The sequence below is a fragment of the Eumetopias jubatus genome, unplaced genomic scaffold (assembly GCF_037043125.1).
Source record: "Eumetopias jubatus isolate StellerSeaLion01/CBP00866 unplaced genomic scaffold, mEumJub1_p1.0 scaffold_12, whole genome shotgun sequence".
Taxonomy (NCBI): Eukaryota; Metazoa; Chordata; class Mammalia; order Carnivora; family Otariidae; genus Eumetopias; species Eumetopias jubatus.
In genome coordinates, this window is record NW_028274818.1 from 92,580,707 (window position 1) to 92,604,118 (window position 23,412).

General features: G+C 52.7%; 1 protein-coding gene across 5 annotated transcripts in view; it reads left to right on the top strand.

Annotated features, from left to right (window-relative positions):
• IL21R (interleukin 21 receptor) overlaps positions 1–23,183 on the top strand; it is a 42,223-nt gene extending 19,040 nt beyond the window's left edge. For all 5 annotated transcript variants that reach the window (XM_028109987.2, XM_028109989.2, XM_028109992.2 and 2 more), the window contains 8 exons: positions 9,538–9,602; positions 12,000–12,102; positions 14,359–14,558; positions 17,375–17,520; positions 18,564–18,741; positions 19,019–19,118; positions 20,044–20,128; positions 21,815–23,183. In XM_028109987.2, coding sequence (XP_027965788.1) covers positions 9,538–9,602; positions 12,000–12,102; positions 14,359–14,558; positions 17,375–17,520; positions 18,564–18,741; positions 19,019–19,118; positions 20,044–20,128; positions 21,815–22,582 — 1,645 coding nt within the window. In that variant the 3' untranslated portion in view covers positions 22,583–23,183. The remainder of the gene's footprint in view (positions 1–9,537; positions 9,603–11,999; positions 12,103–14,358; positions 14,559–17,374; positions 17,521–18,563; positions 18,742–19,018; positions 19,119–20,043; positions 20,129–21,814) is intronic.
• The last annotated feature ends 229 nt before the right edge of the window (positions 23,184–23,412 follow it).

Here is a 23,412-nt window from a genome sequence, read left to right on the forward strand (position 1 = left end):
TTGCTGTATCCCAAAGATTTTGAACAGTTGTGTTTTCATTTCCATTGGTCTCCATGAATTTTTTTAATTCTTCTTTAATTTCCTGGTTGACCCATTCATTCTTTAGTAGGATGCTCTTTAGCCTCCATGTATTTGAGTTCTTTCTGACATTCCTCTTGTGATTGAGTTCTAGTTTCAAAGCATTGTGGTCTGAAAATATGCAGGGAATGATCCCAATCTTTTGGTACCAGTTGAGACCTGATTTGTGACCTAGGATGTGATCAATTCTGGAGAGTGTTCCATGGGCACTAGAGAAGAATGTGTATTCCGTTGCTTTGGGGTGGAATGTTCTGAATATGTCTGTGAAGTCCATTTGGTCCAGTGTGTCATTGAAAGTCTTTATTTCCTTGTTGATCTTTTGCTTAGATGATCTGTCCATTTCAGTCAGGGGGGTGTTAAAGTCCCCCACTATTATTGTATTGTTGTCAATGTGTTTCTTTGCTTTTTTTATTAATTGCCTTATATAATTGACCGCTCCCATGTTAGGGGCATAGATATTTACAATTGTTAGACCTTCTTGTTGGATAGACCCTTTAAGTAGGATATAGTGTCCTTCCTCATCTCTTATTACAGTCTTTGTTTTAAAATCTAGTTTGTCTGATATAAGGATTGCCACCCCAGCTTTCTTTTGGTGTCCATTAGCATGGTAAATGGTTTTCCACCCCCTCACTTTCAATCTGGGGGTGTCTTCGGGTCTACAATGAGTTTCCTGCAGACAGCATATGGATGGGTCTTGTTTTTTTTTATCCAATCTGATAGCCTGTGTCTTTTGATTGGGGCATTTAGCCCATTTACATTCAGGGTAACTATTGAAAGATAGGAATTTAGTGCCATTGTATTGCCTGTAAGGTGAGTGTTACTGTATATTGTCTGTGTTCCTTTCTGGTCTTTGCTGCTTTTAGGCTCTCTCTTTGCTTAGAGGACCCCTTTCAATATTTCTTGGAGGGCTGGTTTCGTGTTTGCAAATTCCTTTAGTTTTTGTTTGTCCTGGAAGCTTTTTATCTCTCCATTTTCAATGACAGCCTAGCTGGATATAGTATTCTTGGCTGCATATTTTTCTCGTTTAGTGCTCTGAAGATATCTTGCCAGTCCTTTCTGGCCTGCCAGGTCTCTGTGGATAGATCTGTTGCCAGTCTAATATTTCTACCATTGTAGGTTACATATCTATTCTCCCGGGCTGCTTTCAGGATTTTCTCTTCATCTCTGAGACTCGTAAGTTTTACTATTAGATGTCGGTGTGTTGACCTATTTTTATTGATTTTGAGAGGGGTTCTCTGTGCCTCCTGGATTTTGATGCCTGTTTCCTTCCTCACATTAGGGAAGTTCTCTGCTATAATTTGCTCCAATATACCTTCTGCCCCCCTCTCTCTTTCTTCTTCTTCTGGGATCCCAATTATTCTAATGTTGTTTCATCTTATCGTATCGCTTATCTCTCGAATTCTGCCCTCGTGATCCAGTAGTTGTTTCTCTCTCTTTTTCTCAGCCTCTTTATTTTCCATCATTTGGTCTTCTATATCACTGATTCTCTCTTCTGCCTCATTTATCCTAGCAGTTAGTGCCCCCATTTTTGATTGCACCTCATCAATAGCCTTTTTGATTTCGACTTGGTTAGATTTTAGTTCTTTTATTTCTCCAGAAAGGGTTTCTCTAATAACTTCCACGCTTTTTTCAAGCCCAGCTAGTATCTTTAAAGTCATGATTCTGAACTCTAGGTCCGACATTGCACTAATGTCTGTATTGAGTAGGTCCCTGGCTGACGGTACTACCTCTTGTTCTTTTTGCTGAGGTGATTTTTTTCGTGTTGTCATTTGTCCAGAGGAGAATAGATGAATGAGAGAACAAAATGCGAACAGGTTAACAACGTCCCAGCAAATATAGTGTATACAAATCAAAAAAGACCTGAAACCAGGGGAAAAGAAAGGGAAAGAAAGAAAAAAGAAAGAGGGAAAAAAAAAGAAAAAAAGATAAAAACAAAAACAGAACAATACAAAAAAGCAGAATATGATCAAAAATGATCAGACTAGTGCATAGATCAGTGCCACACACTAGATTTTGGGCGTATTTTGGTCTGTTAGAAAAAAGTGCCTTCTAAAATTTTAAAGGAAGAAAGACATATATGTACAAAATAAGGGTTGATACAATGAAGGGATGGAAGATGACTGTAAAGATGAAAATTATAAAAGATTTTATAAAAGGAATTGATAAGATAAGTTGTTTGAAAAAAGAAAGAAGAAGATTTAAGAAAAAAAAAGAAAAAAGGGAGAGAATGTGATCAGGCAGGAGACTAGAACAAAGCCATACACTAGTGATTTAGGGTATATTTTGATCTGTTAGAAGAAACTGTATCTCAAAATTTTAAAGAGAGAACAACTTATATATATATATGCCAAAAATAAGGGTAACTACTATGAAGGGATAAAATATGACGCTAAAAATGAAAAATAAAAAATGTTTTTTTTCAGAAAGGGATTGATAAGATGTTGGTTGAAAAGGGGAAAAAGAAAAATTAAAAAAAAACAGTTAAAAAAATTAACTTTGATGAACTAATGAATCATGGTAAAAAAAAGCCATGAATTCTATGTGCAGTATTCCCCTAGCGCTGGAGTTCTCCCGTTTCTCCTTGATCGGTAAACTTGGTCTTGGCTTGCTGGCTGTTCAAGCTGATCTTCTGGGGGAGGGGCCTGTTGCCGTGGTTTCCAAATGTCTTTGCCGGAGGCTGAATTGCCCTGCCCTTGTCGGTCTGGGCTAAGCAAGCTGCTCGGGTTTGCTCTCAGGAGCTTTTGTTCCCTGCAAGCTCTCGGTACAGCTTTGGAGGACGAGGGCGAAAATGGTGGCCTCCCAATCTCCACCTGGAGGAGCTGAGAACACGGGGCCCCGCTCCTCGGTGCGCCCCCAGAGAAAAGCATTCACTCCCGTCTCCCCGGTCTCCGGATGCACTCCGTGCTCACCCGGCCTGTGACCGAGCGTTTCTATCTCTGGCCCCCGACCCCATGTGGAGTCTCCAAACCCAGGAGATCCCTGCGGTGCGCTCCCGCGCCGCTCCTCCCGGGGGAGAAAGGGGAGTCTCCCCGGCTCTGCAGCTTGTTGGGTCCCTGCTGGAGGAGCAGTGGCCCTACTGGGCCGCAGATCACAGTTTAGGGCCACCCCGAGCTGAGAGCCCGCGCCTCGGCCCCGTCTCTGCAGCCGGCTTCCCCGCTCAGATACCTGGGAGCTCTGCCGCACTCAGGCACCCCCGGTCTTTCTGTGACCCCGAGGGTCCTGAGACCACACTGTCCCGTGAGGGTTCCACCCCCGCTTAGCCACTGGAGCGACGTCCCTCAGCGGAGCCGACTTCTAAAAGTTCCGATTTTGTGCTCCGTGGCTCTATCACTTGCCAGAAGCTGCCGACGGAGGCCCCCTCCCCCGCCATCTATCCTCCCGAATATCGCCTCGGATTCACTTCTCCGCACGTCCTACCTTCCAGTAAGTGGTCGCTTCTCTGTTCAGAGAGTTGTTGCTACTCTCCTCTTCGATCTCCTGTTGAGTTCGTAGGTGTTCAGAATGGTTTGATCCCTATTCAGCTGAATTCCTGAGACCAGACGAAATCTAGGTCTCCTACTCCTCCGCCATCTTGCTCCGCCCCCCCAATCTGAGTATTTTCTATCCCAGCTCAGCAATCCTCTCTTCTAATGTTACTAATCTGTTGCTAAATCCATTCATTTCTTGTAAATTTCAATTATTGAATTTTTTAGTACTAGGGTTTCTACTTTTAAATAAATTCCATATTTCTGGTGAAATTTTTCAACATACTCATTTGAGTATTTTTAAATCATGTTAGATAATGCCACTTTCTGAATCACCCATGTGTCTGTTTTCCTCTTGGTTTTTGGTCATTTGGTACTGTTTCCAGGTTTGGCTTGTCAATTTGTTTGAATGCTGGACATTGTGCATGAAAAATACAGAGGCTTTTGGTGAAGCTGACTTTTTCCAGATAGGTTCAAATTTTCTTCTAGCAGACATATTGCATATAGGCGAATCATCTTGCTGCAGTTATGGCTAAACTGGTTCTGAGTTTTCCTTATTCCCAAGGTATATCCTTTCCTGAATAACTGGGTATTTACCAGGGCCCATCTTCTTTGCCAGGGCTTGAACTCAATTCTTCCCTCACTGTTGTAAAACTACAAAATCTCTTTCTTGGTTTTTAAGCTCATTGCCAGATTCTTTCTGCTAGGTTTCTTGGTATGAAACGTATTTGCAATGACTTGACACATGATTTGAGGGGAAATTGCATGCAAAATTTCAGTACATTTTCTTCTCTGTGGAACCCTGGCCTCTCAAGTACCATCTAACTTCATTGCTCTCTCGCATCCTCTATTTTTTTTTCCTGGTTCATAGTTGTTCTCAACTACTAGTTGGGGGTTCAGTCTGATACCAGCTACTCCACCATAGCCAGAAGTGGAAGTCCCCCTTACATTTTATTTTAGAAACATAAGATTAACTGACATTTAAAATTTTATGAAATAGTTTGGTCATACAAAAAGATATATTAATATAATCAACACTCATAGTAGCTTTGCTCAGTTTCACCAAACTGTTGAGAACCCTGACTACTCCTCCAATCACATCCCCTCCTTTTTTACTCTATTCAAAATTTTGATTTTTTTTAATCATCCCCTTAAATTTCTCTATACTTCCAGGACACGTGTATGTTCACCTAAACAATATAGAGAGCTATTTTACACAGTGTTAAGTGTGACATAGATGATATTACTATGTATGTGTTCTTATTTTATTTTATTTTATTTTCACTATGCATTTTGTTTGTGAGAGTCATTTGCTTTGCTGTGTGAAATTATGATTCATTTTCACATTGAGTGATTACACCACAATTGATTTTTCCATTCTCTTGTTGATGGATATTTAGGTTGTTTCCAATTCTCACTATTAAAATCAATGCTGCTATAAACATTTCAGGGTATGATTCTTGTACATACATGCCAGGGTTTCATCAGTGGTGTACAGAGGAGTAAAATGGCTGGGTCTTAATGCAAACACCTGCTCAAGTTTATTATACCATGCCAAACTATTTTCCAGACCACTAATTTACATTTCCACTAGCCATGAATCAGAGTTCCCATTACACCATGTCCTCAGCAACATGTGATGTTGCCAGACTTTTAGTTTTTGCCAATCGAGTAAAATTAATATGGCATGTCATTGTGGTTTTAATTTGCATTTCTTTGTTGGCTGTGAATTAAGCACTTTGTGCTCTCCGGAGCACCTACTTCAATCTGGCTTCCTACCTCCAAGCTTCTTCACTTCCCTAGAATCTCCTGAAATTTGGCTTTTAGTCTGAACTAACACAACCCCTGAAATCATTTCTTGGCACTGGAGCCTGGCAGATAAACACCTCTCCCCAGCCCCATTCCATCCAGGACTGTGCTGGAGTGCTTCACGTGCAGTGATGTATTTAGTGCTTCCAACAAACCTGCAGCAAAGAGTCATGACCCCCACTGTATAGATGAGAACACAGAGAATCAGAGGGGTTAGGAACTTGCCCAAGGACACACAGCTGGGAGCTGGCAGACTCTAAGTCGGGTGCTCTTCACTCCTTATAGGAGACTGCAGAGGTAGGTCGTGCCACAGGGGGTCCCACAGCAGGAAGGCCCTTAGGATACCCTCTGCCCTTCACTCAGAAAGCACACGTGGTGGTTTGGTGTGCACCTGGGAAGAAAGTACTATTGCCCTCTGGAGTCAGCCTGAGTGTGAAGCCCGACAAAGGGACAAATTCGGGGCAGGGAGAACAATGGGACGGGGAGGAGTTCCGACTCAGTGCCTTTACCATTCAAGCCTGCTCTTCCCCGAATTGAGTGGCTGATTGTAGACAGTGTTCAATATCTCTGCACCCCCTAATGAAAGAGTTAGACCTTTTTAAATCTTCTTTCAGTCCTCTGATGCCAAGTGAGAATCTCAGTTTGGTGGTAGTTTGCCTTAAACAACCTGATACTCTTTAATCCCCCTTTTAAATGAAGGCAATCTGGATTTCCCAACTTCTCAGTTTTAAGCGGGAGATAGCATCTCACTCACATTCGATTACTGTCTTTTGTTTGCCTCCTATTTAGTTTTATGGTTAATGGATCGTTTTGTTTAAGAAACACATAACATCTACAATTATGTGGGGCACTGCTCCCAATGTTTTACAAATACTAATTTTTACTTCTCCCATGGACCCCCCCAAGGTGGGCACTGTTCCTAGTATGTCCATTTTACAGATGAGGACTCTGAGGCCCAGGAAGTTTAAGTAAACTTCCCCGAGGTCCCGCAGCCTGTAAATGGCAGTGCTGGGATTTGAGCTGAAGCAGGCTGGTCCGGAGTCTGCGTTTTAACCACCGTAGTACACACAGTCTCTCCATTTCATACTAGTTCCCTGTTGACTGTAGGGATATATTTTCTTTTGAGACATGTTTATTGGAGTAAACATGGGAGGCAAGGTAAAGATAAATAGCAAGTAGATAATAGCACCGGTGAAAACCTTGAAAGCCGTAAGTGGCAGGAGTTCTGGAACATTCCAACATGGCTTCATGGATGCAAGGGCAGAGCAAGGGGGCCGTGAAGACTGAGTTTAGATGTATGGGAGGCGGGGAGGTGTTCACCAGGAGAAGACTCAGCACAGGAATTTGCCTCATGCAAAGGCAAAGAGGCATGACGGGGCCTCAGGTGCTAGGGGGAGGCTGAGTAATTCAGAGTAGCTGGCCAGTAACTGCAAGAACCCAGCACCCTTGTATAGCACTTTCCGGTTCACAGAGCACTGTCACATCTGCTTTCCACTGACCCTTCTTAACTGCCAGGTGCAGTGGGCATGATTGTCCCCATTTTAGAGATGATAACCAGGGTCAGAGAAATACCAGAAAAAAAAAATTTTGTTATTTTTTGCTCCAAGTTACTCTGGCTTCCAATTCTGGGCCCTTTGCTCTATTCCACTGTATCAGGTATCTTTGGTAGCAAGCAACAGAAACATAATTCACACGACTGAGCAAAATAAGGTGGGTGGTTTTGGGGGGGCGGGGTTTATGTAAAGGAAAAGTCCAAGTGAGTGGACATTAGATACGGCTGGATCCAGGTCCTCAAATAATGCCGTGGGGACTCTGGGTCCGTATTTCTCAGCTTTTGAGAAAATTTCAGGCAGGCTCTCCCTAAGAAGTGACAAAGATGGCTGCCATCTTCCAGCAGGGAGCCAAGAAAGTACCTCTTTACTAGAGTTCTAGGAAAATCCCCAGACTGCTCTCATTCTCCTTGCTTGGGTTGGTGTCCATCCCTGATCCATTCAGTGAGGCGAGGCAGATGGGGTGCTGTGCTGGCCAGGTCTGGGGCGGGTGCCCACCTGTGGAGCAGGGGTTCCGGTCTTCTCCACGCAGACCACACAGGGACAGCTCCAGTTTGAGAAGCTCTTAATAAGGGAGGAAGAGATGCCAGGCAGACGGAGGCAGCAGGTGCCTCCCTTCCATCCCCAGGCACCTGTGTGTCCTATGTGCAGAGCTGAGGCATTTGGAGGGATGGAGAGCCTTGAATCTGGGCAAGGGAGTCGGTGCTTTATCCTGGGGTCCAGATGGAGCCTCTGGGGAGCCTGACACAGATGGAGCTATGCCAGGCCTGGTACTGGGGTCAGAGGTGTGGACCTGCCAGTGAGGGGCATAGAGGAACCCCACCTCCCATGATGGGTAAGTGTGATAAGAGGGCTCCGGCAGGCCTTGGGCCAGGCAAGACCAGTGTTCCTTAAAGCAGATTTAAAAGGTTGTGGCCCCAACATTATTTTATTTTAATAGCGATGTTATTCATTTTAAGATGTACTGGAGAAAAAATATACAGTTATGAATATCATTGCTTAGGATGAGGCTGGAGTTGGATTTTTTAAATGAGCTCATTTATACAAAACATTAAATAAATGGTAGCACACATGATCTACAAATATGGCCAACATTTTGAAAGTGACAAATTTAGGGACCTCTTGGCTAGATCATTCTGGGGCCCCTCTACTTCTGATGCTCTAAATTCTCTATCCATCACAGCTGTTTGTTGAGTGTTTATGTGTCAGGGGCCATGCCCAGGGTTTTCTGCAAAATGCTTCCTTGAACTCTTACAAGAATCTGGGAGGCAAGCTTTACTTTCTCTACAGGGCTCAGAGAGGGGGAGTGACCAGCCCAGAGCAACACAGCTGGTGACCTGACCTTTCAGGGTGCTTTGCCACTGTTTGCTGGGTGACTTGTTAGGGAACTCAGAGGGAGCTCTCAGGGGGGCTAGAGTAGGGTCTGAGGGAACCCAGGGAAGGGGGGGGGTCTTCCCATTGTGGGCTCAGGGATGGTGTCTGGAAGAAGCCATGCCTGCAACTTGGTTCCTGCATGGGGCATCCCTCTAGGCTCCAGTTCGTGTTACAATCCTGTAACCAGTCTGGGTGGGGCTCGTGGGCCTGGGCAGGTGGATGCCCCCTTACCCACCCAGCCTCTGGCTGGCACCTCCCCAAGCAGACATAGAGCTGGGGTGCTGTGGGCATTGCCGGCCTGGGGGGTCACTCCTTTGCCGAAGGCACCAGCGTCTGCTCCCCCTGGGGAGGCCCATGCTATTCTTCAAAGAGGCATCTCCTGCATCTCATCCAGATCAGGGAGTCAGGCTCACTTCCATGGGGTCCGGCCTGGGTTCTCCGGATGCTTTCCAGTGCACTCGCTGACCTGGGCTCTGTGACTGAGTAAGGAGCCTTGTTATCGGGCTAACCTTACCTTAGGTATCCAGTAGGGGTCTTCTTTGTGGGATAACTTTGGATCTGTTATTCAGTAAGAAGCCAGTCTATCGGGCTAACGTCAACAAGGGTGTTTTGTGGAAAGAAGGACTCCAGATTTCTGCTTGTCGTAAATACTGCTTTCCAACCAACTTCCCCTCCCCACCTCCCTGCCTCCCTGCCTCTCTTTCAGATGGATAAATGCCCACATTTACTCTCATGCATAGCACTACATCCTTAGGCTTCCAGGGGCAGGAGAGCTACTAGCTGGGAGCCTCCCTCTTTCAATTCACCTCTCAGGGGCGCCTGGGTGGTTCCGTCGTTAAGAGTCTGCCTTCGGCTCAGGTCATGATCCCAGGGTCCTGGGATCGAGCCCCGCATCGGGCTCCCTGCTCGGCGGGAGGCCTGCTTCTCCCTCTCCCACTCCCCCTGCTTGTGTTCCCTCTCTCGCTGTGTCTCTGTCAAATAAATAAATAAAATCTTTAAAAAAATAAAATAAAATAAATTCACCTCTCATTTGGGACTGTGTTAGGGGACAGGAAGAAGGTGGGAGAAACTGGGTCCAAGGGGCGAGTCAGCCCCTTCTAAGGGGCAGGAATCCTTGGGACCCTCCACGGGCTTCTCCAACTCTTATTTTTCTAAGAATCTGAGGCAAGTCTTCCAAGGGAGGGAGAGGACCAGAGGGAGGCTGTTCAGGGTCCCTTGGTCCCCAGGCCCGGGTACACCCTCTCACTCTAAGTCTCTTCCAGGATCCTGAGAGTCAGCATGCCGTGTGGCTCAGCGGCCGCTCTGTTCCTGCTGATGCTCCAGGGTGGTGAGTAGCTGCCCCAAGGTCTGTGCGTGGGGAGGGCCCGACTGGCCCATAGGCTCCAGGGCACAGCTAGAGGCTACAAGCCGGGGTCCGTGGCATCTGCTCACTTGGGCTAGCCTAGCCAGCTCTCTGTCAACTAGAACCTGTCCCTCCAGAGAGCCCCATGGCTCATGTGAATCCCACGGGGACCAGACCACCAGCTGAGGTCTTCATATCCCACGGCAGGGACGAGAAACTTGATTCTCTGTTTCCACAGCTCCCTGCCTTGGGTGGCTCCCAACCCTCAGAGGGAGGAAGTCCTGCCTTTGGTCTAACCTCAATTTCTCTTTGTGCAATGACTCTCCTAGGAGATGTTTATCAACAATCACAGAGTCGTCAGCAGGCACTGATGGTCCCCAGCCGGGGGTGGGCAGGAGGAAGGGAGGTGGAGAAAGGGAGGGGGAAGAGAGGTAGCCAAACCTTGGAAGGCACCCCCAGGGGGCCAGAGGATGTTGCAGTCAGAGGGAGAGAAGTTAGTGACCGGAGCTGGGAAAGGCCAGGAGTTAGACTTGGGCTCAGAGATCCGGGAGGCCTTCCCAGAGGAGGCGGGGAGGCAGCATACAGGCTTAAATAGGGGTTGGAGGCAGGGGTCCCTCAGCCTCTGCTCTGCTGATTCTGCATTTCTCTCTGGTTTTTACCGAAAGACCCAGAGCCTCAAATAGCTTCTTCAGGAAACAGATGTCTGGCTCTTTTATTTTCCCCTTCTGAGTGACCAGCACTCTGTCCTGGGTCACCCGCCAGGGCACCACGCACGTCCCGTGAGCACAAATAAGCCCCTGCTGCACCCGCATATCCTCCCCGCCCTCCAAGCGGCCAGTGTCCCCAGCTTACCACGGGGGACTCAGAGCAGTCGTGAGTCATGCGTCCACTGTTCCGGCCTCTCACGGCCTCCTGCATTCTCTGACAACCCTGGACGAGGGAGGCCCTGGGGCCGTCTGCCCGGGGGCTGGGCTGCGGACCAGGGGACTGGGTCCTTCGTGCCACATCCACGCTAGCTCAGGGGCTGCTGTCCCCTTCCCAGTTCAAGACTGGGACTAACTGTGTCAAGCCCTTGGTGACCTTGAGCCTAGCTAGGAACAGTAGCTCCTCCCCCAAGTTCTAGAACCCAGAGCTAGAAGAACCAGGGTATAAACTGGGAGAATACATAGCCACATGGTGGTTCCCGCAGCCCCGGGCTTGGCCCCACCAAAATCAGTCCTCTTTTCTCCACCAAGTGTCTTCACCGGCATCCCTGTGCCCACCGGCATCCCTGTGCTCCTCCCCAGGGGAAGGCTCCTCTTAGCACAGGACTCACTGCCACAGCTCAGATCCCTTGGTGGTGGCTGCTGGGAGACCTGTGTTGAGGGGGATTCTGAGGGTCGCCCGAGGGAGAGAGTGCCATGATCGATTAGTAATGTCTGCTCCGTGTGCAACAATAGCACAGATGAGACTTTTCTTTCCTGGGTGAGAGTCTGAGCAGCCCAGACCTAGAGAGACAGGAGGTGTGGTCCAGTCTCAGAGTCTCTGGGTCCTTGGCTATAAAATGGCAATGGCAGCTGGCTAAGGGTGCTTCCAACAACGGTCTTCTTGGCTCCGAATCCAGCTTCTGACCTAAAATGAAGGCCAGGAAGGGAACATACCACCACCCCTTGGGTCTTCATTAGTTGAGGAAAAATAGGAAAGAGCCACTAAGAATGAATCCACTTAAAAAGGGGAACGAATTTCTGGTAAATAGTTGGAGGGTAGGCGGAGGAGAAATAGCAGTGTTGATACTTAATCTTACAGAACAAAACTCAGCTCAAACTTACTATATTTATTTTGTTGCAAATTTAGATTATGGTTGCACGGAAACTTAGATTATGGTTGCACCTATAATTTTAGAACAAAGGGGAGCAATTAACGTTGGGGGTGGGAGAGCATGAAGTCTCCCAACAAAACGGCCTGAGTGAGCAGTGCTTGTGTCACTTGGCGGCAGTGGTCGTGGTGGTGGTTTGGCCAGTAGGCTAATACGGACATTCTGCCAAAAGTTTTCGAGGACTTCTTGGTTTGGGATGTTTTCCTCCTCCCTTGACGTACTTCCAGCCTCCCTGAGGTCTGTGTCCCAGCTGCTTTGAGTCACTATGATTCACATTCAGAGCATCCTGTCTCCATAGCCAGCCTCGAAACTCGGGGGTCACACAAAGAATACTCAGGTGGCAGGGACATCCTTCCCCAAGCCCATATCTTAGTGTCCCTGTGCGTTGCCATATTTGTCCTGGCCCTGGGGACCCGTGCCTCCACTCAGCCTCCAGCCCTTGAGGGGGCGAAGGGGGGAGGCACCACGCAACCTCCGGCCAGCCTTCCCCCCCACCACGACAGCCTCTATCTCCCCTAATCTTCCAGCCTGGGGTTGCCTAGACCTCGTCTGCTACACTGATTACTTACAAAGAGTCACCTGCACCCTGGAGACAAGGACCCTCCACCCCAGCACGCTCACCCTCACCTGGTAAGTGGCCGGACCTCAGCAGCCCTGGGGATGCTACTCAGGGTAAGCCACTGGAGGGCTGGGGTGAAGTAGGGCTGCTGGGGACCACAGACCAAGGGGACCTACTATGTGCCCTGCAGATAGTTTAACAATCAACAGAATAGACCCACTTCCTGAGGGTTCTCTCAGCAAGTTCACCAACAGCATTTGGTTTTGCCCCAAGAAAGATGGTTCATTAGCGGGGAATTGCCTGGCCCACCTTACAGACGGCCACACGGGGCTCATGGGGCTCGTCCAGAGCGTGCAGCTGAGAGGCCATGGGGCGGTTCCGTCCGCCCCCAAAGGTCATAGTCTCTTGCCCACACAGCCCTAACTGTGTGTGTGTGTGTGTGTGTGTGTGTGTGTGTGTGTGTTTTAAGGATTTACTTATTCATTTTAGAGAGGAGGGGAGAGAGGGGCAGAGGGAGAGAACCCCAAGCAGACTCGGTGCTGAGCACAGAGCCCAAACCGGGGCTCGATCCCACGACCCGAAGATCATGGCCTGAGCCAAAACCAAGAGTCGGTGAATGGTGGAGCTGGGATTCAAAACAGGCAGCCTGATTCCAAAATCCATGGGCTCCTATTAGTCCACATTGTTAAAGAACAGTGAGGGGAGGCTTGACTCAAGACCACCGCCAGAGACACAGGGACCCTGCATGGGGCTTTGCAGTGGGGGGAGAGATCAGGTTCAACCCCAAATACAAGGAAAAGGGGGGATTTAGAGCCAAGGAGCAGGGTGGGGTTAGTGGATGGAAAATTACCAAGAGGACACGTCAAGGGGAAAGGGGGTGGGTTCTGGCTACATGATGTCACAGGGTTCTTGCTGACGGCAGCCCAGGCTGGTCAGACATCACTCGGGGGATGAGGCGGAGGACAGGAGAGATGACACAGAAGCCCAAAGGTCAGGGCCTCATCGAAGAGAGTGCTCAGAGGAGCCTGAACAGAGCTTGCTCAAGGAGAGAATCTTTGTTCATAAGCTGCTCAGGATTAAGAAAATCTGTCATCCTCAATTCATTCATACATTCATTCATCCAGAACACATTTACTGACCTCCTGCTAGACATTTGCAGGCACTGGGGGTTCAGCAGAGCCCAAGATCGAGGAGGTCCCAGAAGTTCTGCAGCAGGGTGTGTCTGGGGAAATAGACAATAAACACATAAGCAACCATCAGGAAGCTTTCTGATGACAGTGAGTGCTAGAAAGAACAGGAACCAGGGCCACGGGGTCCAGAGAGAGTGACATGGGGGCGGGCAGTCAGGGCAGGCTTCTGGTTGGGAAGGAGGCAGCCATAAGCTGGGGATGGAGCATTCCAGGCAGAGGGCACTGCCTGTGCAAAGGCCCTGAGGTGGGGAAGAGCTGGTGAGTTTGAGGAATAGTGAGGAAGTCAGTGTGGCCAGAGTGGAATGAGTCAGTGTGAGGGAGAATACAAGCAGGGGTGAGGGGGAGGCTGAGGCCAGATTGCCCTGTATGGGTGGTGAGAAGTCACCGGAGGATTTTAGGCATGGGAGCGACAGGGTTTTTTTTAAAGGCCCCCCTGGCTCCTGTGTAAGAGACTTGCATTGACTGAGCAGAAGTTTCCATTCTAACAAATATTTAGCAGAGAACAGTCTGCACATCCATACTGGCCTTGAAGGGTAGTCATGTTCAGAGCCTGAAAGTGTAGGTAGGGAAATAAATATCTGCTGAACTCCTACACATACTTCAAAACCCATCACTTAATGCCTAGTGGGAGTAAAAAGGCCAGAGCAGTGCTCCCAAACCCATACCAACAGCCTCCCTGGAATTTCAGCCAGAGTGGGGGATGAGGTTCATTTGGCTCTTACCTTGACCTTCAGCCCAGGTATTCACTGGGTATTCCATGGATGTTGGGTGGAAGGAGGGCAGGAAGGAGACTTGAGGTGCTTAGCATCCTTCCTATGGGACCGTGATCCAGCTGATGGGATTGACAGGGACAGACTTAGGCTCAGCCTAGGCAAGAATGGCCCAAATTTCCAAAGTTGCGAGTTGTTGCCCTTTGTGAGGTGGTGAGTTCCTTGTTCCTTGGAGGCACACAAGCCAAGCCTGGACGCCACCCATCAGGGATGCTTCGGGGGAGGGAACACCTTCCCTGGGAAAGTGTTGGTGGACCAGGTGACCACCCCCCAGCCTCACCTCAAGTCCCCCCCAGCCCCGAGCTTCTGGCCATGTGCACAGAGCCCCACCGGCCTTCAGGCATGACTGGCTGCTCTGTCCTTGAAGGCAGGACCCATATGGGGACCTGGAGGACGAGGTGACCTCCTGCAGCCTCCACCGGTCCGCCCGCAATGCCACGCACGCCGAGTACACGTGCCACATGGATGTGTTTCACTTCATGGCCGACGACATTTTCAGTGTCAACGTCACAGACCAGTCTGGCAGGTCCTCCCAGGAGTGCGGCTCCTTCGTCCTGGCTAAGAGCAGTGAGTATCCCTGGGGACCCCAGAGCAGAGGAGAACCCAGGCCGGGGCTGAGCCCCATGCCCCGCGGACCGGTTCGCCACCATCATCAAAACTGACCTGTCCTGGGAGCTCATTTCTCCTTCGAGTTTGTTTCATAGGAGCGCGACCAAGGCATGATGGGTTGATACCTAGGTTTGGGCCTTAACCAAAGAGAGGCAGCTGAGGCCTGAAACGGAGCTGGACCGGGGCCCAGGACCTGCCCCTCTGTGACCCCGGACTGGCTCACTGTTTGTAGAGTGAGGGCCCTTCTGGGCTTCTGCCCCCATTTTGAGGCAAGCGGGGGAGGCTGTGTCACAGGAGAAAGGTTTCGCTGAGACTTCTCCTGTTTATTAGCTCCAGTGAGGCCCAGAGTTTCCCTCCACCCTGGAGGAAGGGAGGAAGCCTGGCTGGGGAAATCAGTTGTTTCTATGGGCCCAGAACCAGGGCAGGGCAGGGAAGGGCACAGGAGGTAAGTGTGAGTGAGTGTGTGTGTGCCCCCAAAGGGGAGCGTCCAGGGAGTGGGTGAGAGGCCCGTGCCCAGAGGCATGTAAGTGGACCTCGAAGAGAGGCCTGCCCTTGGGGAGGCTCAGCCCCTGCAGCCTGGTAGCGTATCCCCAGATTCCCAGCAGTGGGGCAAGAAGATAAGAGGACGTCTGTCATTCACACTCTGGGGGTCCAGGTTTGTGCCACTTTGCACACAGAGGGCATGCGCAAAGCTTCACATATACGCAGACACATCCAGACTCACACACATGCACCCACACACTCTAAATACCCCCTCAGATACACAGATGTCTTACCAACAACTCCTGGCCTGGACAGCTTGGACAGATGATGCTCACGCTCTCTCTCAGACACATGCTGATGCGTGCACACACATGCACACACATGCTCACTTGGCCATCTGGACCCAGGCATGGCAAGCTTATGGAGCAGGGCCACCTTCCTGCCTCTGGGGGAGCTGGGACAGGCAGCATCTCCACCCCTTCCCTGCAAAGCAGAGTGCAAGGCAGAGAAGGAGCTGCTTTGCCTTGCAGGGGGCTCCAAGTCACAGTTCCCTCCGACCCCTCCCTCCTGCCCTCCCTGCCAGGGTCTGAGGCCCACCTATGCCCAGATGTGGCAGAAGGTGGCATTTGGCTCCCCGCCCACTCCGGCACCTTCCTCCTCCTGGGCACCGGGCTCCGAAAACATCCAAGTCCCTCCCTCAATCAGTCCACACCACCCAGCCCAGGCCACACAGGGAAGTGGAGAGCTCCACCCAGCCTGGGGAAGACGGAAAAGGGTTTAAGAATAAGTCCAGTCCAAACAGACCCATGGCTCAAAGACAGAAAAGCCCTCGATGGGGCCCTGGGAATGTGCACCTTCTCCCAACTCTGGCAGAGAAGTAAGCAGCTTTAGAGTTCCTTTTAGCAACCCCTGAAAGCTTCATTTGTTGATTTAATAAGTATTTCTCCAGGGCTTCTGGTGCACCTGCTCTGTCCTGGGAGCCATGGGCACAGTGTTGACCCAGGAGAACAAAACCCTGGCCCCAAGCAGCTCAGATCCCAGAGAAGGGGCAGATGGTGAACAGGATTATACAGGGAAATGCAGAAAATGTTAGATGTTGGCAAATAAGGTGGAAGAAGAAGAGAAGAAAGGAGCCGGGGGATAGGAGCTTCTGGCTTCTCTCTCGGAAGGGACCTCCTTCTGCTACTGAGTTTGGTCCCCGAGAATTGTCACCCCATGAAAGAGGAGCTGGTACTCTTTCACAAGAGAAGAAACGAAGGCATCTAACTGTGTTGTATCCCGCTCACGTTCATGAAACAAACTTGGGATGGAGCAGAATGGGAGGCCCGGCTTTGACCCTTGCCTGGGAGGCACCCAGGAGGGTGTGGTGCTGTGACTCAGGCCTCTGCACTTGCACTTTCCAGAAGTCTCGGAACGCAGGGCCACTGAGGAGGGTCAGACTGCTCTGCAGACAGCCCTGCAGGAGCTCAGTACTCTTCGCTTTCACCATTAGCATTAACGAATATTAATGCTAGTTCATTAGCATTAATGCTAATCAGAGTCTTTGGCTTCTCTGGGAAGCTACAGCTAAAAGAAAATGATGTCATCATTTAGAATAGAAACGCAGAACCAGTACCTCTGGCCCACACGTCCCTTAGCAAGTTTTTGGATTAGGAGCTAACTTTATTCTTTTTTCAAGATTTTTAATTTATATATTTGAGAGAGCGTGTGCATGCATGAGAGAGATTGAGAGAGAGAGGCATGGGCGGGGGCGGGGGTGTATGGGGGAGGGGCAGAGGCTGGGGAAAGGGGAGAAGCAGACTCCCCACCGAGCAGAGAGCCAGACAGTGGGCTCTATCCCAGGACACGAGGATCATGACCTGAGCCAAAGGCAGACACTTAACCGACTGAGCCACCCAGGCGCCCGGATTAGTAACGAACTTTAATGTTGGAGAGAGCTTTCCCCCATGTGGGATTCCAGGCTGTTCTCCGGCCACCCTGGTCTGCAGTCCTGCCCAGCCTGAGTGTGGCATCCTGCTTACATGTCCTCAGACCCCAAACCTGCTTTGCCCACTTCTGTTACCCTCCTCCCCCTGCAGCTGCAACTCCACTGTGGTCTGAACTTCTCATTTCTCGGATGCACAAACTGAGGCCCGGAGACAGGGGCTGCCTCGCCCAGAGTCACATGGGGGTACGGATCCCGACCCCACCACCAACACCGGGTCGGGCGTAGAGAACTTCCTGCCACCACATTCTTCTCAGCTGCGGCCCGATCTCACCCCTTTCTTATCTTTCTGGCTTTTCCCTTCAAGTCAAGCCGTCCCCCCCTTTCAACGTGACCGTGACCTTCTCGGGGCATTATAACATCTCCTGGAGCTCCAGTTATGATTTCTTCGCGCTGAAGGGCAAGCTGCAGTATGAGCTGCGATACAGGAAGCAGGGAGGCCCCTGGGCTCTGGTGAGGCTCACAGACACTTGGGGGAAGGAGGGAGGGGGGGCGCCGTGCTGAGCATCCAGGGCACGCTGGTGGTAGGGAGGGGGTTCTGAGCGACAGGTGAGCTGGTGACTCACAGCCAAGAATGGAACCAAGGACCCACCGAGGCTGCAAGCTCCCCCTTCTGCCCTCCCACCGCGTGCTGTCTCCCCTCATTTCTCCTTGGGGTGGGAGGCCCCTGAAAATTCTTCCTTCATGCCCCTGGTTCCTCGATCAGCATGCCAGAGAGGAAGAGGGTAACACATCCTCAGGTTTCCTCCCGGAGTCTAGTAGAGTCACAGCCGAGGAAGTTTCAGAAATGGGGCCATCTGGAGCCTTCCCTGCTTGGCTTGGAATGGCCACAGGTGAAGAGCTCCAGAAGTTTCAATAACAAAGAAAGTCCAGTGTTAGAGGGACCGTTGTTTCCAAGGTGAAGGCTTCTAGAACTATCCTTGTTTAGAGCATTGGAGATTCCCAAAGGGCCCACTATTCAGAACAGTCACGGCTGAAGCCTTCTAGAATGATCCATCCTTCAGAGAGGTCCCAGTTGAAGAATTCCGTACATGTGGTTGTTTGGAATGTCCCCCGTGGAAGGCTTCCAGAGATATCCACTGCTGAGAAGCCTGTGGTCCAAGACTTGCAGAAATGCCCGCTGTTGAGAAGGTCCACTGTGGAACAATTCCAAAAATGACCACTGTCTGGAAGGCTGCTGGTTAAAGATTCTGGTTAAAGAGGGGCCACTGCTACTCCTGGGCCAGTCCCAGGCCTCGCAGGGAGGGTCCCCCTGCCAGGACTGTGAGGGGAGAGCTGGGGTCAGAGAGAAACAAGGTCTAGGCAGTGCCCGTGGCTCCGTGCCGCCCCCACTGAAGTGGACGGGAAGCAAGCTGAGCCTGGTCTTGTGGAGGGAGCGGGGCCTTTGCAGGAGACGCTCAGCGCCTCTCGGGGCAGCTGGGAAAGGGTGCTTCTGCTGGAGGCCGGGGCTGGCCTGGCTGAGCTTGACCCGGTGCATCCTCCCTGGGTGCTGGCAGGGTCCGAGGAGAAAGCTGATCTCGGTGGACTTGAGGAGCGTCTCTCTCCTTCCCTTGGAGTTCCAGAGTGACTCGAGCTATGAGCTGCAGATCCGCGCAGGGCCCCAGCCCGGCTCCTCCTTCCAGGGGACCTGGAGCGAGTGGAGTGACCCGGTCACCTTTCACACCCAGCCGGAAGGTAGGGGTGACTCCTGGCAGGGCGCTCGGTGCTCTTCATAACTCCCTGAAGTGGGAATTATTATCCCCATTTTGCAGATGGGAACACAGAGGCCCAGCGAGATGAAGTCTTGCCTGGGGTGGGGGTGGGAGCAGGATCCCAGACCGCCCCACTTCCGGGCTCCCGCGGCCTTCCCATGCCCTCCACACCAGCCCAGACCCATTGCCCCCCACACCCGCCCCACGTGGCCTCTGGGAGAGGTGGGTTCCACTTTACCCAGTGTCTGCTTCCTTCACAGAGATAAAGGGAGGCTGGCACACTTACCTGCTCTATCTCCTCCTTGTCATCATACTCCCCATCCTGGTCTTCTTAGGCCTGAAGATCCACCTGCCTTGGAGGTGAGGCCAGGGATTCAGGGAGGCAGGGGGAGGGGGTCGGCCTGGGCCACAGCCCCTCTATAACCACCCAGGGTTGGGGGACGCAGCCTGTCATTGCGACAGTGGTCATGACAATGACGGTGGTGAGAAACAGCTCCTGTTCACTGGGCACTGTGCGCGTCCACCTCACCTTCACCTTCAGGCCTTAGGAGCTTGCCATTCGGGACTTACCTCCCCTGGACAAATGGGGCAAAAGCAAGGATGCACAGAGCTAGCAAGCAACTTGCCCAAAGCTGCACAGCTCTGAGGTGGAGTCTGCCCCTGTGCTCATGACAGTGACCTAGGCTGTGATCTTGTCCGATGACGTTTACGCTTTGCATCCCCGGGGGGCACGCAGGGCCCCCAGGTCGGGGGGAGGGAATAATCCACCACCCCCTTCCTTTCTGCTCCAACCAGGGTTTGCTGAGCCCTGGGCAAGGGTGGGGGGGATCCGCACACCCAGCTCAATGTGTTCATCTGCATCCAGAGGCTTTGACAGAGATGGAGGCAGAGAAGCTGGAGGGGGAGAGAGCGCGATGCGAATAATAATGATCACGGAGCGCTCTCTGGGTGCTGGGGTGCCGGGGCTCCCCACACCCCTGTGGAACCGGCCCCTTGCTCATCCCTGTTGGTGGAGGAGCAAGCTGAGGCTCAGAAGGGGCGTCATTTGCCCGGCACAGAATAGACAGCCAAGCGCTTAAACTCCGGGCACCTGCATGAGACTTGCTGCCCCCATTTTACAGATGCGGAAGTTGAGGCCCGGAGTAGAGAGGTGGAAGGGAGGTGCGTTGAGTGTGCTTTGGGAGGAGCTGAGTGTCCTGCAGGACAAAGTTGGGGAGCCCCTGAGCGGGAGGCCAGGCTGCCCTCTGGGGAATGGTGAGGGCTCACCTCATCTCTGCCCTCCCAGGCTGTGGAAGAAGGTGTGGGGGCAGGTGCCCAACCCACAGAAGTTCTTCCAGCCCCTCTATGTGGGCCACAGTGGAGACTTCAAGGTGAGTGCCCTCCAGCCCGTGACAAGCCCTGCGGAGCCTCTTACCCTCTGGGAGCTTACCTCCACCCGCACCCCAGGACCCCAGCTCCACCCTGCAGGCCCAGAGCGCCCGGGGCCCCAGCCAGGCCCCGATCTCCACATCTGCAGAGTGCAGGAAATAATTCGGGTGGGGCGGAACTGGTATAACAATGACACAAAATCGGGTAGCATCTCCCAATCCAGGAGCCAGGCTGGGGGAGGGGGCGAGCCCAGTGGTTCCTTGAGTCACAAACTGGTCTCCTGCTTCTTTGTCAGAAGCCCTTGAAACGGAGCAGGTTCTGGGAAGGGTCTGGCCCCACCTGCCAAATACACCAACCCCCTGCCAAGCCCCAACCACCTGTCACCCGCCGGCGCCCACGGGTTGTCTGTGCCCATTTACCGCTCAACACCCACCCTGTGTGGGAGGCCCCGCCGCAGAGAGGATGTGGTGACTTGGGGGGGGGGCAGCCCGCCCACTCCCGCTGAGCCTGGATGTCAGGAAACGTGGACCAGAGCATTGGCTGAGCTCCTGCTCTCTGCCTGGCGCTGCACTGAGCGCCCTCTGCCCCCTGCCCCTTCCATCCTGACTGTGGCCCTTGGGGGGCCGGTGCTCCATCGTCCACAGGGCACCCCTGGGAGACCAAGCCTCCGAGTGGGGAAGTGGCTTTCGTGAGGCAGGGGAGCAGCATGGACTCCCACCCGCACCCCCGGGGGGAGAGAAACCTTCCTCCTTCCTCTGCACCTTCCCTGAAGTTCAGATACCACACCTATTCAGTGTTTACTCCCCTGATACTCACATGTGCCCCGCCCTCTGCGAGGAACATCCAAGATGTGAATGCATCGACTCCTCACCACAGTTCTGTGCAGTGGGTGCTACTGGCAGATGGGGGGCCTCACCCGGGACCTGAGATGTTTTCTGAGTCAGCATCCTCAAAACTGGGAGATTCTGGTTCTCAGGGGTTTTCACTGCTGCTCGGATGGAGACCCTATGTCATGAGTGGGACCCCAGGCCAGTGAGGGCGGGGTGGGGGATGCTCAAAGCTTGGGGGCGCTGCTTTGGTCCGTCATCGTCCCACATCCCTTACCCACCAAGCACACAGAGGCCTTTCCCAGGGGCTTGTCACTGATTCCCTCCACGTGTTCATTTAGTTAATACACATTTATTGGGCACCGACTGTATGCGAGGCAGTGTGTGAGCCTCCGGGAATACAGCTGGGACCAGAAGAATCGAGGCGTCTGCCCTGGCCAAGTGTCCACTCCAGTGGGGACACCAACAGGAGAATGTTCGTTTTCAAGAAGCATCCCGGAGGAAATGAAACAGGGGACCGGGTGGCAGCTCTGTCGCCCAGACCTCAGGCCCTCCTGCCCCCATGTCCCTACAACTCAGCAATCTTGGCCCCTGCTACCCAGGCCACCGAGCACTGATTGTCTGGCAGGCTACTGAGGGCAGTGGCTCCCTCCTGCAGGTGGGGAAACTGAGGCCCAGGGAGGAAGCGACAGTGGTGAGGAGCGTCCCTGGATAGGGGTGCACCATGGCTCCGACCCGTGGCGATCTCTCTATCCTCTCGTGTCTCTGTTTCTTGCTGCCTCTGTCTGGTCTCTACGTCTGTCTGTCCCTACCCTCTTTGCCCCCGTCCTGTCATGACCGTCCCCCTTTTCTCTCTCACAGAAATGGGTGGGTGCACCCTTCACTGCCTCCAGCCTGGAGCTGGGACCCTGGAGCCCCGAGGTGCTTTCATCCCTGGAGATGTTCAACCTTTGCCCACCACAGAGTGCCACCAAGGGGCCGCAGCCCATGCCTCTGCCCGAGCCCACCGACCTGGTGGAAGCCGACGAGGGGCCTGAGCCCGACTCCTGCGGCCCGGCCCCCGCCACCGCAGGCAGCTTGGGTGGCTCGGCTTATAGCCAGGAGAGGGACCAACCGTACAGTGTACTGTCCATCGACACGGTGACCGTAGCAGACATGGAGGGGCCATGTGCCTGGTCCTGCACCTGTGGGGATGACGGCTACCCAGCCCTGAACTTGGACGCCAGCCTGGAGCCCGGCTCAGGCACCGAGGACCCGCTCTTAGACACCGGGACCACAGTCCTCTCCTGTGGCTGCGTCTCGACTGGTGGCCTTGCCGGGCCGGGAGGCCCTCCTGGCAGCCTCCTTGACCGGCTAAAGCTGCCCCTTGAAGATGAGGCAGGTTGGACCCCAGGCCCGCCGTGGAGTGGCGGGCCCCCCGGAGGGGCATCTGACAGCGAAGCGGGCTCGCCTCCCGCCGGCCTGGACATGGACACTTTTGATAGTGGCTTCGCGGGCTCTGACTGCGGCAGCCCTGTGGAGTGTGACTTTACCAGCCCCCGAGACGAGGGGCCCCCCAGGAGCTACCTCCGCCAGTGGGTGATCATGGCCCCGCCACCCGAGGGACCCGAGCCCCAGGCCAGCCAGTGAGGCTGACCGGCCGTCCAGAGCCATTCGGCCCGAGCCAGAGCTGGGCTCGCCTGGGCCATGGGGTAAAGTGGCCTGTGACCTTTGGGTCCCCAGATGGGGCCCCTGAGCCTGGTTGACGCCTGGCGTGCATGTGTGGCCCCAGGAGCGCATGGGTGTGTCCGTGTGTGGGAGCAGGTGCCCGTGGGCGCGGAGGAAAGACGCACATGTGTCTGGGACTGTGTGCACACGATGACAGCCTCCCTCCTTTCTGGACGTGGGGCGGCCCCCCACGGACCCTGCCCTGCGGGGCCTGCCTCCAGGAACCGTGAGAAGTCCCTACTGTTCCTTTTCATGTCTCCGGGGGACAGGAAGGGGATGGAGTGAGCCCATGGGGACCCTGGCTGTGGGAAGGTTTGTGGGGGCCTGTGGACCGAGGTCTGCATCCCAGCTGTGATGCCCCTGAGCTGTGCCACTTTGGGCAAGCCGCTTCCCCTTTCTGGGCTGGCTACTGGGGGGGGGTCCCACAGGTGGCATGGCCCCCCTCGGGGAGAAATCGGTGAGGTCACCCACTGTACAGGCTGCAGCAGAGCAGACCCTCAATAAATTCAGCTTCCTTCCTTCAGGGGCCCAGATCAAGCTTGTGCTGGTGGTGGGCGGGGGTGAGAAAGCAGCCACAGTGTGGGGCTGTCCTGCCCACAGAGGGGCACTTGGGGGTGGTTTCAGGCTTCAAGTCAGCCTGTCCCTTAGAAACAGCCCCCACCGGCCAAGATTTGCTGGCTTCTGCTGCCCACTCAGTTATTCCCCTTATGCTCCCAAGAAATATTTATCAGTCACGAGTATGTGTGCCGGGT